The sequence below is a fragment of the Gouania willdenowi genome, chromosome 7 (genome assembly GCF_900634775.1).
Source record: "Gouania willdenowi chromosome 7, fGouWil2.1, whole genome shotgun sequence".
NCBI classification, from domain to species: Eukaryota; Metazoa; Chordata; class Actinopteri; order Blenniiformes; family Gobiesocidae; genus Gouania; species Gouania willdenowi.
The window spans coordinates 22,678,263-22,696,644 of NC_041050.1; the positions used below are offsets into that span (position 1 = coordinate 22,678,263).

The 18,382-nt window shown below is 42.3% G+C and overlaps 1 protein-coding gene across 1 annotated transcript in view; it reads left to right on the forward strand.

Moving 5' to 3' along the window:
- Nucleotides 1–18,382, forward strand: part of LOC114466762 (piezo-type mechanosensitive ion channel component 2) — a 216,453-nt gene that overhangs the window by 90,345 nt on the left and 107,726 nt on the right. The window contains 4 exon segments of the mRNA XM_028452478.1: nt 2,152–2,395; nt 2,504–2,600; nt 6,273–6,432; nt 6,520–6,609. Coding sequence (XP_028308279.1) covers nt 2,152–2,395; nt 2,504–2,600; nt 6,273–6,432; nt 6,520–6,609 — 591 coding nt within the window.

The window sequence follows — 18,382 nt, forward strand, 5'->3', positions numbered from 1 at the left end:
CATCCTGTGTGGTGAGCAAAGTAGGGAAACATGTTTCTTTACTTTGCACATAACAATAAACACTTTTGTTCGGTATTGTGCCAAAATCTGTGACCGCAGGTGGCGGGAGTTCCAACCCCTGCGGCGACATGGCTGACAATGCAAAATTTTCTTCAATTTTAGAACTGGAAATTTTGAATAACACCCAAAACTCATTCAACCAAAACTCAAAGTCATGTGTAGAACGAGAAACGCGTTCCACGCAATAACATGACAATTCACACAACAAATCTTACTGCCCCCTGGTGGTGATAGAAAAGCACTTTTTTGATTCTGCTATGCATTGTGGTTACAGTTTGCAACACGTACTTCCCATTTGTGTTCAGAAATGGTCTGGACAAGGAGATGATCATTTGTCAGGAAGATATTGAGATTTTACGGAACACACTTGTGGAAGAGCGCCATTCGCCAAAAAATGGAATGTCTCAATTGGAGTAGTTAGAAATGTTTCCAAGTGTGGAAACCTGCCATGTATGTTAAGGGTTCTGAAACCTCAAATTTCATACCATTTTTGTAAAAATGTTTTTTAAATTGGCTATGTAGCACCCTCTTGAACTTTTTCAATGAGCAGCCTCTCACGACCGTGGCTCAGGTGGAGGGCGACCGTGGCTCAGGTGGTAGAGGGTTGTCTTCTGATTGAGAGGTTGGGGGTTCGATCCCAGTACCTGACCATGTGTCGAAGTGTCCTTGGGCAAGGTGGTTGCGTAGCGCCTTGCATGGCAGTCCTGTCCCACTGGTGTGTGAATGTGAGTGATTGGGTGAATGAGCTGATATGTAAAGCGCTTTGAGACTGCTTCAGTGTGGTTATAAAGCGCTATATAAATCAAGTCCATTTACTAGACATTCCAAAATTTACAGACTTATAGGATCATCTAAGCTGCACAAAAAATATCTTGAAGCCATTACTCTAAAGCCCACAGTAAATCTGCTATTGTTAATCAAAAAAATATTTGTAATCAAATTTAAGGGACTCACATTTTAGCCTCTAGCTCCAGGATGAATCCTCATAGAGGCCTGAAACTTGTGCACATCACTAAAGAACTGATGAGAAGTCAATAGATCTTGAAAGAATTTCCATATCTTACACAGGTCATGGCAAGCCTTAAACCCCTGTCAAGATCACCATTTTAACCCCCGAAACAGTAAATAAACTAAGCTAAACCTAACCCTTCGAAACAGCGGCATAGTTTCCTTTCCATAAATTCCACAATATCCATTTACCTCCTTGTCTCTAGTTCAGTAATCCTCTGGAGAATGTTGCTATATTCCATCTTGTTCTCAAAAGCCAGCCAATCTGCAGCACAAGGTTTTTCTCTACTTTCTTTTAATTGAATAGCTCTGAGGACAGATGACATTAGTGATTCTGTTTCTTAGTGTAGTTTATTCTATTTACAGTCACAAGTAAAGTTTAGCAGGCCTGCTGTTCCTGCAAACACAGCTCACACTCAGGTGAGTAGTAGAAGCAAGTTTCTGTCTTGAAAAGTAAAAAAGCAAAAACAGTTATTTGCATGGCTAGGCCCTCTTCTGTAAAAAGAGGAGTCTGGTACAAACATGATTTAGCCATATATCACAGGGCAGACAAACTCTGCTTCGTGATCTTAAGGTCATGTGAAAACAGTGCACACTTGTGTGAGTGTTCAAACCAAAGCAACAGAGTGTCAGGGCCTACCAGAGACAAGGTAGGCAACTTTTTTTAAAGACATCCTGGCTGTAGATTATCTCTTTATTTTTCATTGGTGCATACTTTGAAATGTATCTCAATCTATTTCAGACTTTTGGAAAAAGTAAAAAGTTATCTTTTATCAAAATTTCCTGTCTCCTTAGTCACTTTTGCTTGGATTTAATTCGTTTATTTATTTGTGACAAGGAACAGTGTACATTGATACTGTATACTGTATATGTAACAAGTAAATGCATAAATGTGGCAGATTGTAGCCACAGTTTAGTTTTCATCTGTAGTTTCCATTTTTATGGTTTTGATGTATGACCCTCAGTTGTATTTAGCAGCAATAAATACAACTGACCATGTCTAACCATGCCTGGTTAATTTGTATGGTCTGCATTGTTTTTACTCTTGCAATGCTTTTTGTTTTTCTTTCTTCTGGTCCTCAGGTGCCATCTGGACATGGTGAAGGTGTTCGTGTTCAGCTACTTCTTCTGGCTGGTGCTCTGCCTTATCTTCATCACCGGCACTACCCGGATCAACATTTTTCACCTGGGCTACCTGGTGGCCTGTTTCTATTTCATGCTCTTTGGAGGCAGTGTGCTGATACAGCCAGTCAGATACATTCTGCGACTGTGGGACTGGCTCATTGGCTACACCTGCTTTGTGATAGCCATGAAGAACCTGCTGTCTGTAAGTCACTTCTCTGTCAATCATGCCGCATCATTTATACAGATGGGTTGTAGAAGTGCAGCTTAAAAAGCCTCTCTGTGCTGTTGATTGTTTTCTTTGCCTTGTCAGCTCGGCTCCTGTGGGTACTTGGAAAGTCTGCTGAAAAACGGCTGCTGGTTAATTCAGGCTTTTAGCATGTTCTGCACGATCAAAGGCTATGATGTCCGTAAGTGTGTGTATAAGAGAGAAAAAAACCCTTTTAACATTTCATTCTATAAAAAAAAAACTGATCTATATAGTGGGTTGACATTGTCAGTTAATTAAGTAGACTGTGTTCATCACCTTTGTTGTGAATTTCCCTTTATTAAATGATGATGTGAAGAGGTTGAAGAATTCTCAGCTGACAACACCATGATATAAATATTACTTTTATTATTACATTATTAAAATGTCAGATACAGACACCATGGCTGCAAGGTCAGAAGCAGCTCTGAGCTCGTCTGGTCAGGCTAGTGCCTATATACTTCAGTGATATGTCATCTAACATCTGGTTTTCCTCTTTAACATTAGCTCATACATCAGAGAAGAATGGTTCTGCTGTCTTTGTAATAGATTAGAGAAGAACAACCTATCAATAATTCGATAATGGTGGCCCTCTGTGCCTGGTGCCCCTCAGGCTTAAATGTAAAACAGATGGTACAGAAGACATATGACGTAGAAACGTAAGGAATACTACAGCCATTATTGATGTAACACACTGGCCTCATTTTCTGGACTCCCATGATTCTCTTTACTCAAAAAAAGAAGACCTTCCCCGTCGATTTCCCCGATGGGCCAGTGGGTCAGGCCATGAGAGAGAAAAGGAAAGGGGGAATATACCTGTCCAGTATCCCGTTTTGGCCGGGAAACCCCCGTATTTTACCCCTCTTTCCCGCCATTGTCCTGCATTAGTATTTTCCCGCAAATATCCTGTCTTTTAAAACCTTCTTCTGCCTGTCTAAACTGAACGCTGTCACTAGCCTCGCAAAAACTGCCACCTAAAAAGCCTGGGTGGCAATTCTCACAAGACTAGTACCGACAGCAGGAACAAACCCGGAAACATCACAGAAGAAAGATGAATGAACGTAAGAAGACGGTTCCGCAAAAAAAAACAAAGAACTCGTGTAAGTACCTTGGAAAATGGTACAGAGAGTTTATCTTCCTCAAGAGCATCAAGATGGGACACAGTTACACTTTCTGTAAGATTTATAACAGAGATTTTAGCGTCTAACCATAGGGTAAGGAAGGACGTAAATCATCATGAAAAATCAGCCAATCCTAGGATACTAGCCTGGGAGCTAGAGGGCACTAGGAAAGTAGCCTGGAAGCTAGAGAGTACTGGAAAGCTAGCCGGGGTGATAGTGTGAATTATAGAGCCAGCTTGAGGTAGTGGTTACTAGGGAATTCGCCTGGGATCTAGTTGGCACTAGCAAGCTGAGTCTTTGCTCACAGGGCGTGCCACTGATGACTTGCAGTGGAGGCCTGTGTTGCTGAGCAATTGGGACGTGAAAGTACGCGCCCTTGAGGTCTATCGATGTGAACCAGTCCCCATGAGCCACCGTTCTGAGGACATCTGCTATGGTCAGCATGTGAAAAGGTATGACCTTCAGAAATTTGTTCAACCCTCTGAGGTCTAGGATTGGGCGGAATCCGCCTGTCTTTTTTGACACTAAAAAGTATATTGAGTAGAACCCTCTGTGACCTGAGGCTCGATGGCGCCCTTGGCCAGGAGGGCAGACAGCTCTTGGTCTAATGCGAGAGCCTTTGCTGGGTCGCTGATGGATGTCATTCTGACCCAGCCGGACGTGGGGGGCCGGCGGCGAAATTGAAGTTTGTACCCATAGGTTAGGGTGGCAAACACCCACGGGTCTGAAGCATGAGTAGCCCACTGTTGGAGCTGCTGATGCAAAAAATATGGGATCGCCGGCCCCAAGGCCTCAATCTCTGCCCCCCTGGCCCCTCGTCGCCCTAGTGGGATGGTGGAAAGGCACTGGAGCTCGAAATCGTCTGGGGGGCAGGCGAGCAGAGCCCTGAAAATCTGGTCTCCGTGCGGGACACTGGGCATCACGTCAACCAGTGGAGTGAGTTGTCGGCGGCACGTGAGTGCGAAAAACAGCCGGGGGTCTATCAGGAGGAGGTTTGCCCCCGGATGGTTCGTTCTAGCGCTTCCTGGGCTACTGGACCAAATATCTCCCTCACAGCATTCTCCTGGCTGCCTCCTTTAAGTTCGACTGGGACAGCCAAACCTGACGACGAGCTTGGACTAAGATGGACATTATTCGCCCAAGCTCTCTAGACATAAGCCCAAAAGCCTCCAATGAGGCATCACAGAAGGTAACGGCATCGGCATGTACACTGCCCTCCTGCAGTGAGGCTGAGAGGGCCAACATTAGGTGTGACAGGGAGTTTCCCATGCTTTCCCATGTTGTCTTCTACCTCGGCCCCTGAACTCTGATCCGAGGAGTGGGAGCACTGCTCAGACACCAGGGAGCCGAAATCCAAATTCTCCCCATAATCCCAGAAATGGCTAGCCGAAGCAGCCAAAGAGAGTGTATCCTCCTCGGGCAGCAGCGTTGGCATTGGGGGACGTCACCAGGGGAATAACCGGCTGGCTGTCAGCCAGCAGGGATCTCATCTGAGCCAATTCAGCAGACAGCTGCTCGACTTTAGATGATAACCCACTATGGTCAGACTTCGTTCTCTTCCTGGAAGGGCCTCTGCCCGCCTCTTGGAGCGTGTCTGACGGGTCGGAGGTGGCTGGCCTGGGGGGAGGTTGACTACGGCTACTAAGCTTCCACCCCTGCCAACCTGGCAACCCTGGCCGCCCGAGGCAAGTAGCTGCAGTTCATGCAGGGATTGCCTGACAGCGCCTCCCGCAGGTGCTCAGGACCAAGGCATGCGGGGCATAGGTTGTGGCCATCCTCTGGCTGTAAAGAAACCCCACAGGATGTGCAGATATGAGAGCCATCCATCGTAGCTGCACTGAGAAGTCACTGATTTCAACACAGGTATTCTAGCTCAACAAAGGGAGGGGGCGCGTACGCCGCCTGTCCGGTATCACCGTGCACTCCTCGGCTTAGCCTTAGCGCGGACGCCGTAGATTGGGCGAGTATAGGGACCGTATACTGGGGAAGGGAGCACAGTAGAGGCCCAAATATACTTAAAAAAAAAGACTGTACTGTGGTCCTCACCCGAACTGGGCTCTTTAACAGAAGATGATATTAGCTCAGCCGGTGAAGCTAATGTAAACAAATTCACACTGGGCTCCGGGCGTGCGCACACGACCCACCAGCAAACAAATAAAGTCGGCTAACTTAAATTTCGGGAGTAGGCAGCTCAAACGCAGCCATCACCGACAATCTCGACAAGACAACCGTTGATCTGCCGAATAAGCGGCTACTTACCTTGTCAGCGTGTGTCCTCGGGACCAAACACAAACCATATGCTGGGGGAGGCAGCGCTAACGCGGTCTGTGCCAACAGAGATTGCTAATGGGTAAAACTACCGCTTCCCAAACACTCACGGTCGCAGCTCCTGGAGGGCGAATGCACGCTGCTCCGACCTACCACGGTCACGGAGCTACTAGCAACTGCAGCTTGTATGCACTGTATTCCAGCAACTACTCGTGAGAAGAAAAAAAGGAAAGTACCCTGGAGTAATACCTGAAGATATAAACTTCCTCCGGGTCATCCAGGGATCACGGGTGACATTGTTGGTATACAATGGCGGTCAGCAGGGATGAAATAGAACACACAATCTAAAAGTCTTCTCCAAAGACAAGAGAGAGTATTGCCCAAAATAAGTAAAGAAAAAGGATAATTGTTTGATTGACATTATCAAAAGCTCTGTTTCCTTTCAGCGGAACCTGACAATGACTGTGAGTTGCCAGCAGGTGAGGCAGGTATCGTGTGGGATGCAATCTGTTTCACTGTCCTTCTCGCACAGAGAAGGGTCTTCCTCAGCTACTACTTCCTCTACGTTGTGTCTGATCTCAAGTCCTCTAAAGTCTTAGCCTCCAGGTCTGTGTTCCCTCCTCCAGTTTATGCCCATAAACTAATCCGTTGGTTGAACAACACATTGATCAAGTCTCCTTCTCCCTGTTAAAGAGGTGCTGAGCTGTTTGAGGCCAAAGTGAAGAAGCAGGTTGCTGCTCGACTTGAGATGGAGAAGAAATCTGTGGAGACACTGAAAAAACAGTAAGACATATTGGAACGATTAACTTTTAAGTCCCTTTGTTACCATTTAAGACTTCATTGATATAGTGCTTAACAATACACAATATGCTGGTTGGTGCTCATTAAGCATCCTAACTACATTGTCAAAATTAATCTAAAGGTTACCATTTCTGATTTCTGACTAAAACTTTTTGCTTTAATGATGTTTATAACTTGGAGGATTTAGGCAGGCAAGAGACAGATGCACCATAGGTGATAAACAGACTGGTAATCAGTGGCAGGTGGTGCATTTTTCTCCAGGGGGTGGCTACAACTCCAAAATAGACATACACCAAAAACAGGTTTTGTGTATGTTTCTTACTTTTTTGTTCTTTGAACAAATAAGTAAGGCAAATTGCAGTTACATAACTGCTTTCACACTAACCACATTTACAGCCACAATACCCATAAATAAGCAAGAACAAATGTAGTATATACCAATGGCTCTCAAACTGTTTTGGCTCAAGTATCCCCTTTCACTCATTTCTGAATCCAAGTACCCCCTTATGTCCAACTACCTCATTGGAATGAATGAGTGATAACACACATTTTAAAGAATCTCATTTTGTAAATAAATGAAAAGAAACAGTATTTAGTGCCTCCTGGATAGTTATTTTAATAGTTTTTATAATTTATGGTCATCTCCCTCCTGATGTGGGACAAGGAGAATTATCCTTGTTTTTTTTAGTTCATGTTCTAATCAAGATCATTTATATCATCATCATTTTGTGTGTTTCCTGTGTCAATTTGTGTGTTTCTAGTGTCATTTTGTATATTTTGTTTGTGTGTGATTTGTATTATTAGGGTTTGAAGGCCAGAATGGCCAGAAGGACCCTATTGTAATTGTTTGTATTATTATTCTAAAATCCCCTTTGTTCGCTAATTTGACCCTCTGAGAATGCTCAAAGTCTCACTAAAATTAGTACACACCTCAGGCCTGCTGAAAAATTTGATTATTTGGCACAATGAAAAAAAAAATGGTAAAAAAATGCGCGCGCATTAAAATGCGATGGAACCGTACGACCGGCGGGTGTGTCCGATTCATACAAAATTTGTCACATGTATTCTTGACCCCAAGATGAGCAAAAAGTTACATTATGATCAGGGCTTTAAATTAACTTTTTAGATAACCAGCCAGCATGGCTAGTAGATTCTTAAAGTTACCAGCAACCAGATTTTCCACCAGCCAAGTTTTTTCTAGCAAAAATAAACAACATTATGAGCCACAGAATAAATGTAGACATTCGTGTTTTTTTCAATTGTTTTTATTTTAGTTGTTTGCAGAAATAAAATAAAATGGTAGTAACAAACATTTAATTTAAAAACAATGTTGTAACAATGCCTAAAGGGTGCATTATGGAACTTTGGATGTGTCGGAGAAGTGAACCTTTTATGAAGTATATTTTCACAACTTAAACAAACTTAACTCAGATGAAAATTGAATCCCTGGAACACTGAAGTTAGACAGAATAGAAGTAAGCAGTACTAAGAATTACATGTACTGTAGAGAAAACTTGTTTTACTAACGTGCATGCTCTTCAAATGTAAACAAACTGTATAGTGCTCATTTTAAAGGTGAACAAATGGTGGAATACCAGCCACTCATAACCTGACGTCCATTTAGTATTGAAACTCCTCAATTTCTTCTTCTTTTCAGATTCTCTCATCTTCATTTTCCCCCGTGTCAGCAGCAGCCTTCCTTTTTTTGCAGTTCAGGTTTTTCAACACTCGATAAAAAACTCCACGTTTGTTTTTTTCTAACTAATTTTACAACTTAATTTCAGATCCTATTGTTTGTTTTGCGTCGTTCCGTTTGTCTTCTGATACCAAACCATAACAATCACGCTAACGTGAGCATGTAGCCAATTGTTGTTTTACACAACACAATAAGGTGTTCATGGGAAATGTAGGATTATGTAACACCGGTGGTAGTGGGTCGTCACCTGATCGAGGGGTCGGGGGTTCGATCCCAGTACCTGACTATGTGTCGAAGTGTCCTTGGGCAAGACACTGAACCCTAAGTTGCTCCCAGTGTTCGACTAGCGCCTTGCAGGACAGTCCCGTCCCACTGGTGTGTGAATGTGAGAGTGATTGGGTGAATGAGCTGATATGTAAAGCGCTTTGAGACTGCTTCAGTGTGGTGAATATGCGCTATATAAAATCGAGTCCATTTACCATTTACATATGATACATAGATTATTAAGCTAAGTAAAGTAATAGTGAAATAATAAGTATTGAGGTATGTTGTGTTTGTAGGACATAAAACACTTAAAGGATCACTGGAGAGAGGTTTACGTTGTTACCTTCTTTAATGTCGGCGCCCATTCAGCTCTACACACACTTCTTCGTCTCCTCTCCTCTTCCTGGCCGCTCTAAAGTCAAAACAGTCCCACTATGCCCCCTACTGGCCGGAGAAGGATGAACTTTCAGAACTCAACATTTTCCCCCTTTCTTAAAAGCGTAACACTTATCAACAAATAATGTGGGGTATAATCAAAGTGTTATTTTCTTTTTTTTCTCACACCGTGTAAGATCCTTTGTTATAACCTGAACATATCAACCTCTTATGTAGTTATTATAACATGCATATAACTTCACACAACACTTAGCAGAACATTATAACCTGCATGTAAGTTCACATGACAATTGGCAGAACATCTTTTTTAGTTTTTTTTTCAAACCCGTACTGCATATGTTCAAGTGACATAATCTCTGGTCCAAGCTGGCTGTTTTCTATTTCGTTGGCTCCTCTTCTGCATGTTGTCACTTGTAGCAGGTTCTGAAGGCCCTGGTTCTTCTGCTATAGGAGTAAAGGTCTCCGGCAGCACAGAAAGGCGTGAAGAATCCCAAGTCTTCCCGTCCGTCAATGTGTAGCTGTGATGTCCCTTCTGTTTTATCACTTTAAGAGGTTCACTGAACTTGGACCTTCCTTTCTTTGTGTGCAGTGGATTTCTCACCAGCACCAGGCTCCCCGGGTGCAGTTTAGGAATCTTGGCACTTCTTTTGTTGTCCGTGTATTTCTTCATGTGTAACTGTTTCTTTGCAACTCTGTCTCTCAGTTCTTTATCCTGAACAGCGGTGAGTTTTAGCTGGATAGTGAGCTTTGTTCTCTTCTTCCTTCCGTACATGAGCTGAAAAGGTGATGTTCCTGTAGTTGCATGTGGTGTAGCTCTATACACGTGCAGAAACTCGGTGACACGGGTCTTCCAAAGAGCTTTCACTCTCTCTGCGGTAAGAATGCTTTCTTTTAACACTCTGTTCAGTCTTTCCACTGCTCCGTTTCCTTCGGGGTGATACATTGTGGACCTGATGTGTTGATATCTCGTTCGTTCATGAAAGAGGACAGTTCTGAGGAGGTAAATTGTGGGCCATTATCAGTCACCACCGTCATCGGGTTTCCTTTTTGGCTAAACACTGACCTCATGAAGTTAATCACTGTAGCAGCAGTGCACTGTGGAGCAAAACACACTTCTGGCCACTTTGAATAGTAGTCCACCATGGTAATGGCAAACTTGCAGTCAGCAGGACCCGTCTCAAATGGGCCAACAATGTCCAGACCAAGCTTTTGCCAAGGTCCATCAGGCAAAGGGACCGGTGTCATCGGGGCTGGAGCCGTTTTTGCCGTTATCATTCAGCTGACATGACACACATGTTGCGATAACAGACTGGACCAGTGCATTCATCTTAGGCCACCAATACAAATCTCTGAGTCTCTGTTTAGTACGCACAATTCCTTGGTGGCTCTCGTGTGCTAAGTGTACCATGTGAGAACGCACACTTACTGGCACCACCATCTTATGACTCCCCCTCAGAATAAGTGAGCCGTGTACCGACAGTTTGTTTCTAACCTGGTAATACAGCTTCATGTCCGTGGGCAATCCTTTGGATGATGCGGGCAACCCTTTCTCCATGTAGATGCGCAGCTGACGTAACTCTGGGCATGACGAACAGACATGTTTGAAGTCAGACATGGGAATGGCAGTTAGGAGGGTGAAGACAGCAGCCACAGTCTCTGGTTCCATTCCTGAAGAGCACTCGGGAAACGGGAAAGGCAGTCTGCTGCATGGTTCTGAGCACCGGGTCTGTAAACAATATTGTAGTTAAAACATAGCAGTCGGGCAGACCAATGAGCAGACCAGCTCTCCCCATTCCTTTTGTCATCAGTGGTGTGGTTAAAGCCTGGTGATCAGTTTGTAAAGTGAATTTTGTTCCCCATAAGTAAGTCCTCCTCTGTAGCCCAGACACAAGCTAACACTTCTTTTTCTACAACTGAGTATTTCCTCTCAGCTGCACTCAGAGAGCGAGAAGCAAACGCCACCGTCCTTTCGGAGTCGTCTGGATGTATCTGGGTGAGGACACCACCAATGCCATAGTCGGAGGCATCTGTGGACACAATGGTGGGCAGTGAGGGATCAAAAAGGGCCAGCGCTGGACTTTCAGCAATTAGTTGTTTGACCTACTGAAAACTGTGCTCAGCGTTATCAGTCCATTTAAACGTAGTGGTACGCAACACATCTCTCATAGGCTCCACCACAGTTGCATAGTTTTGTATGAACTTGGCGTACCAAGATGTCAGGCCCAGGTAAGACCTGAGAGACGCAGCATCACTGGGTGCTGGTGCATCACGAATAGCTGTAATGTGGTCATCAGTCGGCAGCAGACCATCACTACTTATGGTGTGCCCCAGGTAAGTTAGCTTATCTTGGTAAAATTTGCATTTTTCCGTATTCAAATGCAGTCCAGCTTCCTGTAGTCTGCACAGTACAGCTTTCACACGTGTATCGTGATCAGCCCTGCACGATGAGAAGACAATGATGTCATCGAGTTATGCTTGGACTCCAGACAGATCTTTTAGCACAATGGACATCATCTTCTGAAATGCTGACGGTGCTGATGCTAGCCCAAAACAAATTTGTATCTGAAGAGCCCCTCATGCATTATGAAGGCAGTTACGTCTCTGCTGTCCTCATGCAGAGTAAGCAGAGTAAGCATTCGTAAGGTCGATGGTTGAGAACACCGATGCCCCTCTGAGCTCTGAAAAAAGCTCCTCAATGTGTGGAATGGGGTAGCAATCAGTCACTACGGCTTTGTTGGGCTCTCTGAGATCTATACACATCCGTATTTTTGCTGAATTCTTGCGTTGAGTCACCACAATTGGGGACACCCAGGGAGATGCGTCAATCTTCTCAATGATGTCAGCTTCCAGCAGGCGCTGTAACTCTGCCAACGCAGCATCCCTGACTGAGAAAGGTAACCTCCTTAGCTTTTGTTGCACCGGTTTCACATCATCTCTCACTTTGACTTTGTGCACAAAGCCTTTCACACAGCCCATAGTAGGTAGAGGCGGGGGTGTAGTAGCAGGTGGAGGTGACATGGTAGTTGCAGGTGCAGACTGAATGTTTATTTCCTTCACAATCAACTCTGCTTTTGGTACCACTTTCCTTCCCACGATGATCATTTTCAGTGCCTCAACTAAGTCCAACCCCAGCAGCAGTGAACCTGTCTTTACAATGAAGAAAGTGGCTGGAGCGAAACATCCATCATGGAATGCATCAATGTCCAGACAGCCAAGTACTGGAATTCTCTGCCTTGAGTAGGTCACAAGAGGAATGTCTGTGTGCTTCAGTGGGATGTGACTGAATGAATTTCAATAAACATGAGCAGAAAGCAATGAAACTGATGATCCAGTGTCCACTATCATCTCAAATGACTGCAAATTGGGAGGCAACCCCAATTTTACAGTGCACATCATTTTCCTCTCACGTGGCACAGCATTTTTCAGATACAGCACAGTCAGTTCTGGGATAACAACCTCTTTTACCTCATGTTTTTGACCTGAGCGGCAAACATTAGCAAAGTGCCCAGTCTTCCCACATAATTTGCATGTTTTATTTGCCGCAGGGCATTAGGGCATTTTGGTGAATTTGCAAGGTGCTTATCTGAGTCACATCTGTAACATTTACGTGTCTGTTGAGTGTTTGAGTCACATTTCCTGTGATTACCTGCATTGTAGGAGCGTTGTTTGTCCAACTTTGTCCGTGTATTCATTTCCCGTACTTGTACTTCACTGTGTGAAAATGCACTGGCGTTGCGCGCTGCTGATTCCACTTGGTTAGCAATCTGAATAGCCTTATCCAGTGTCAGTTGGTCCTCTAACAGCAAACGTTCATGAATACATCCACTGAAAGCCTTCTCCACAATCTGGTCTCTTAGCATATCTTGCTCTGCGCTTCAAAATTCACACAATACGAGCATCTCACGTAACACGGAAACGTACTGTGCAATCATGTCTCTGTGCACGTTGGCGAAACTTATGTCTTTCAGCAATGACATTTACCTTCTGCACAAAATGTGCTCGCAGGGCAGCAACAGCCTGGTCGTAAAAAATCCTCTGTCCTTCGGTTCCCACGCTGTGTAGTAATACAGCACGCTTTCGGGCATCAGGCCACCTAGCTACTTCCACGTCAATCACAAGCAGGTAGTTTTCGAACATCTTTAGCCATGTTCCGAACGGCATTGTGAGTTCTCCCGGACATTGTAGAAACGAGGGAGGCAAAGGAGTAGAAGCCACGGCCATCCTCGTTGCCAATTTTTTGTGTTTGTAGGACATAAAACACTTAAGGGATCACTGGAGAGAGGTTTACGTTGTTACCTTCTTTAATGTCGGCGCCCATTCATCTCTTCACATACTTCTTCGTCTCCTCTCTACTTCCTGGCCGCTCTAAAGTCATAACAGTCCCACTATGCCCCCTACTGGCCGGAGAAGGATGAACTTTCAGAACACTACAAGGTATAATTTTAGACTAGTAAATCAATAGACTAGGTACAACTCAAGGAGAGAGGAGCAGAAACTGAAGAAACAGACAAATTGCTTTTAAAGGTACCATGTATTATGTAAAACAGACAAAAGACCTTTAATAACAGCAAACATCATTTTGAATGGCCATTCAGTGCATCTGTACAGTGTCAAGTATGATAACTATAAAGAATATTAAGTTCCTGAGAACCCTCTTCTAAATCAAAATATAGAACACATAAAAAACTAATTATTCAAGATTACAATACTAATAAAGAAAAGTCAAATAATAATTCCTTAGATCCGTGGATTCTGATGTTCAATTGTTCATTTCCATCACACACAAATTAACAGTGATTTAGAGTCAAGAGGAAGGTTGTGTGCGTGTGTGAGAGCAAGAGTTCATGTGCTACAAGAGCCTCCTACCACCCGGATTAAGCAGGAGGTGGGGTTCCGTGCTGGAAGACTCTGTGATTTACAGGTTATCCTGAATACAGTGGGCTTAATGCCTTTCCATAGTTCACCATCAATGACCTGGCCTGTGCAGAGAACAGGACCAAGTAATGCAAATATTTCTCTGTGTACACAAATCCTTAAATAATACAGGTTGTATTATAGATAAATTATCATTTTTATATTAGTCAAATATTGTACAACTTATTTCATTTCATGATTCTCAGATTATTAAATTATTCTCAATACAATTAACTATATAATTTAATCATCTAATTTCTTAAATATTAGCCAATATTCAATATGAATATCAAAATATCAGCTTGCATTTAAAGTGCAAAGTGCATTGGAACCATTAAGCACAATGTTTTTCTAAAAAACAGTTCAATCAGCCTCAAATTTCCCACAAATGACATTTGCCCAAGCCTATTCATGACTGCCTTAAAACATTTCCCATCATGCCTTCCGTTTTCGTCTAGTGCCATTTACAGTCATGTTCACTGTTAGCAACTGTGGCACGCTATAATAGAAAAATGCATATAACTCTAATGTACAATGTTCAAACTGACTTATATTTGATACACTTGATGACTGTCCATCTCTAAACAAGACTCAATGTGAAAATTACTCATCATGCTTTGCGTGCTCAGATGGCGCCACTTTTAGTGTCATCGGACGCTAACAGCTCTCGCGGAAAGACGATGTCGTGTTGACCTCAAAATATTTTTGGATGAACCAAGACAGATGTGAGCTGGTTGCTGATGAAGAAGAAACAGGCTGTGATCAGCGGGAGGGGCTATGATGTCACTGAAAAATTCTTTGCCATTTCCTTACCATCACATTCTAAATGCTGTATCTTGGTTTTTTTTCAGTGGATTTGCTTCAAATTCAATGAGAGTGATTTTTAACTAGTTTTCCCTTTACACTGGGTTTTTATCTAATAATACTGCGTAAACAGGCCTTCTAATTGGTTTTACTGGTTATACTGGTTTTTCGTGTTCTACTACAATATCATTGCTGTTGCTAGGCTAATGCTAAATTATTGCTATGTTAATGCCATTGCTAGGTTAATGCTAATGCTTCATTAATGTTAATGCTAGGGTCATGCTAAGCTATTGCTAGCTACTGTTAATGCTAGACTAATGCTAATGCTACATTAATTTTAATGCTCGGTTTATGTTAATGCTAAGCTATTGCTAGCTAATGCTATTGTTAGGCTAATGCTATTGCTAGGTTAATGCTATGGCTAGGCTAATACTAATGCCAGGTTATTGCTAATATAGGCTAATGTTAATGCTAGCCCAATACTAATGCTACATTAATGTTAATGCTCGGTTTATGCTAATGCTATGTTTATGCTAGTGCAAAGCTATAGCTAGCTAATGCTACATTAATGTTAATGCTAGGTTTATGCTAATGCTATGTTTATGCTAGTGCAAAGCTATAGCTAGCTAATGCTACATTAATGTTAATGCTAGGTTTATGCTAATGCTATGTTTATGCTAATGCTATGTTTATGCTAGTGCAAAGCTATAGCTAGCTAATGCTAATGTCAGGATAATGTTATTGCTCGGTTAATGTTATTGCTAGGCTAATGCTAAAACATCTTAAATGCAATATCTCAGCTGTTTGTCCACCAATTTGTACCAAATGCGATCAGACCAAACCCCGATTCCCAACATTGGGATATGCAACCTTGCGGCTTTAATTAAAATTATTCACTCTCAGTGTGTGTCTTCGGTGTCGTTTGGTTGTTTTTTGTTATTTTGTCCATTTTTCTGTTATGTTTGTGTATTTGTAGCAATCATGTGTGTTTTTCATTTATTTATTCTATCTTTGTTGTGCTGTTGGGTGCTGCTGATAATAGTATATTTTAATATTATTTAATTAAATTGTTTTGTTTTTTCTCTCCTAGTGTGTGTTTTTGATGTCATTTTGTTGTTGGATGTTTGTTCTTTTTATTATTCATTATATTTTTCTGTTATTTGGTGTTGTCATCGTTTTGTGAATTGCTGGTAATATTTAGTATTATTATCATTTTGAACTAAAAAACATTATAAAACCCCATATTTTTAATGCTTTCATTTGCTAATTTTCCTTTTTCTCTCTCTCTCAAGTACCCTCTGTAGTGCCACCGCATACCACTAGGGGTACACATACCCTAATTTGAGAAACTCTGGTATATACAATAGAGTGAGTGAGTGTGTGTCAGGGTTATTATACTTCTTGAAATGTAATTTGTTTTGTTTTTTTTTTTAATTTCGTTTTTTATATTTTACCGATTTTTTTTTTTTAAGTTCGTTAGTATAACAAGTAATTAAATAAAAACAGGGGTGACAAAGGCAGTGGTAAATTAATATACATAATTTAAGACCTGACAAAATATAATTTAAGACCTAGTTTATAAAATATGGACATATTCAAGATGTGAAATAATCAAATTTAGTTTGTTCCTAGTTTGTTCATGTTTCTTGGATTTTTCTGAAAAGTGCTTTAAATGGGTCAGACCTGTCTTTTATCCAGAGTCGCTCCATTGACTCGTCTCCTAAGTACTAAAACAGAAACTGGTCACACATGCTGTAAAACAGAAACTGAGTGGTCTACCATACATTGAGCTGTACAGAACTGGGGAGCTAGTTCAGGCTGTCTGCCATGCAGCAGGCCAGATGACGAGGAAGCCCCTGGCAGAGCTAATGAAGAGGATGAGGAGACATCTGGCAGAGTTGATGAAAAAGAGGAGGAGAGCTCTGATGAGACAGGCTGAGAAAGCTCCAGCAGAGCTGACAAGGAGAGGTTTGGCAGAGCTGACAAAGAGGAGGAAGCACTGGTGGCCTGTTGCTGGATGCCGGCGTGCGGTAAAGACTGCTGGATGAGGCAGAATCTTGCTTGAGTCCCAGTCTCAATCTCTGCATCACAAACCATATATGATAATCCTCAAAATACAGACTGGCAGCGCAAGAGAAGCAAAAATGAAAATGCTAAATCTGGCCTGCTTCTGTTATGGCCAACAATGCCATTAAAATCATCTTTTTTTAACAGTAGTAAAAGTCCTGGATCAGTATCTATGGTAAATGTACTTGATTTATATAGCGCTTATCACCACTGAGGTAGTCTCAAAGCGCTTCACAATATCAGCTCATTCTCTCCTTCACCCACCAATGGGACAGAGCTTCCATGCAAGGCGCTCGTCGACCATTGGGAGCAATTTAGTGCCAAAGGCCACTTTGACGCATAGACGGGAGGGATCTAACTCACAATTTATTGATCAGAAAATGACCCCTTTGTCACCTGAGCCACGGTCACCCTTGGAGTCTATATCATCTATGATGTTTAAAGAATGTTATATATATGTCATTCACATGTACAACCCAAAACAATGTATGACCAACACAAAGATGTGACAAGATGAAAAACACTAATTTCCTTAATGCCATCATGTCTTTTTTTCTCGACTTGAAGCACTTCATTCACACATATCAGTGTAGTGTCAAATCTAAGTGATAATCAATTCAACAATGTTGGCCCCAAATTAACTGAAGCTAGGCAGATGAGAAAGTGATGTATTTAAAGGAAGAACAGGCTGATTGTTGGTATCACAGCTGTGAGAACACTTCTCCCACTGGAAGCTACAGTATTCATCCTCTGCTTCAGTGGATCAATGACATCTGAAATGAAAAAGATAATAAAGGCACACATTTAGCTCCTCTTAAACATTTGTACAACATGTATAACTTTGAGAGTGAAGCCCAAAGACAAGCTTTATGATTGTAGAGCGATGGTTTCCAGCAATTCAGGGAACAAAGCTGCTTTTTAACTGTTAATAATATGTAGGCGAAGACTATTTAAACTATAAATGAATAATTTCGTGTCTGGACACAGAACTTCCTCACAGTATGTGTGTAATAAACACTGGTTATCATCATGTGGCTGTTCACTATTATTAGCATTATTAGCTCACACACAACCTGTGTAGCTCTGTATGTAGCACTGATGCATGTTAAGCAGTAAGAGAGACCACGTATAACATCTGATGACTTATAGACAAAATTTTCACATTTCCTCGTTGTATCGTCTAGTTCACTTGAAAACGTGTGTTGAACTGAAACGGCTCCAATGCCTAAGCATGCTATCCTACTGTGGCACAGCACGGACAGAAACACGAAATTTACGCACAAACTCATCTCGACACAAGCGGAAAAGTGACTTGCAATGCGTCAGACACTTACCTTCTTTGAAAGGTGTTGTACTTATAACTGAAAAATCCTTAATTGTCTTCTTTCTTTCACTTTTTTCAGAGAGGGGAGTGTATAGGATTTCTGTAGTTCTGTCCAGTTGACCCCACGGCTCGTGATGCCGAAGGGTCGCAGTGCATGAGCAAATTGCAATTAGGAACCCGTCTTTAGCAAAGTCTAAACATAACTTCCATGCAAATTTACTACTCTGAAGTTTTTTTCAGGGCTATATAGATATAAATAATAAATGCCTTTATTATTTATATCTATGGTC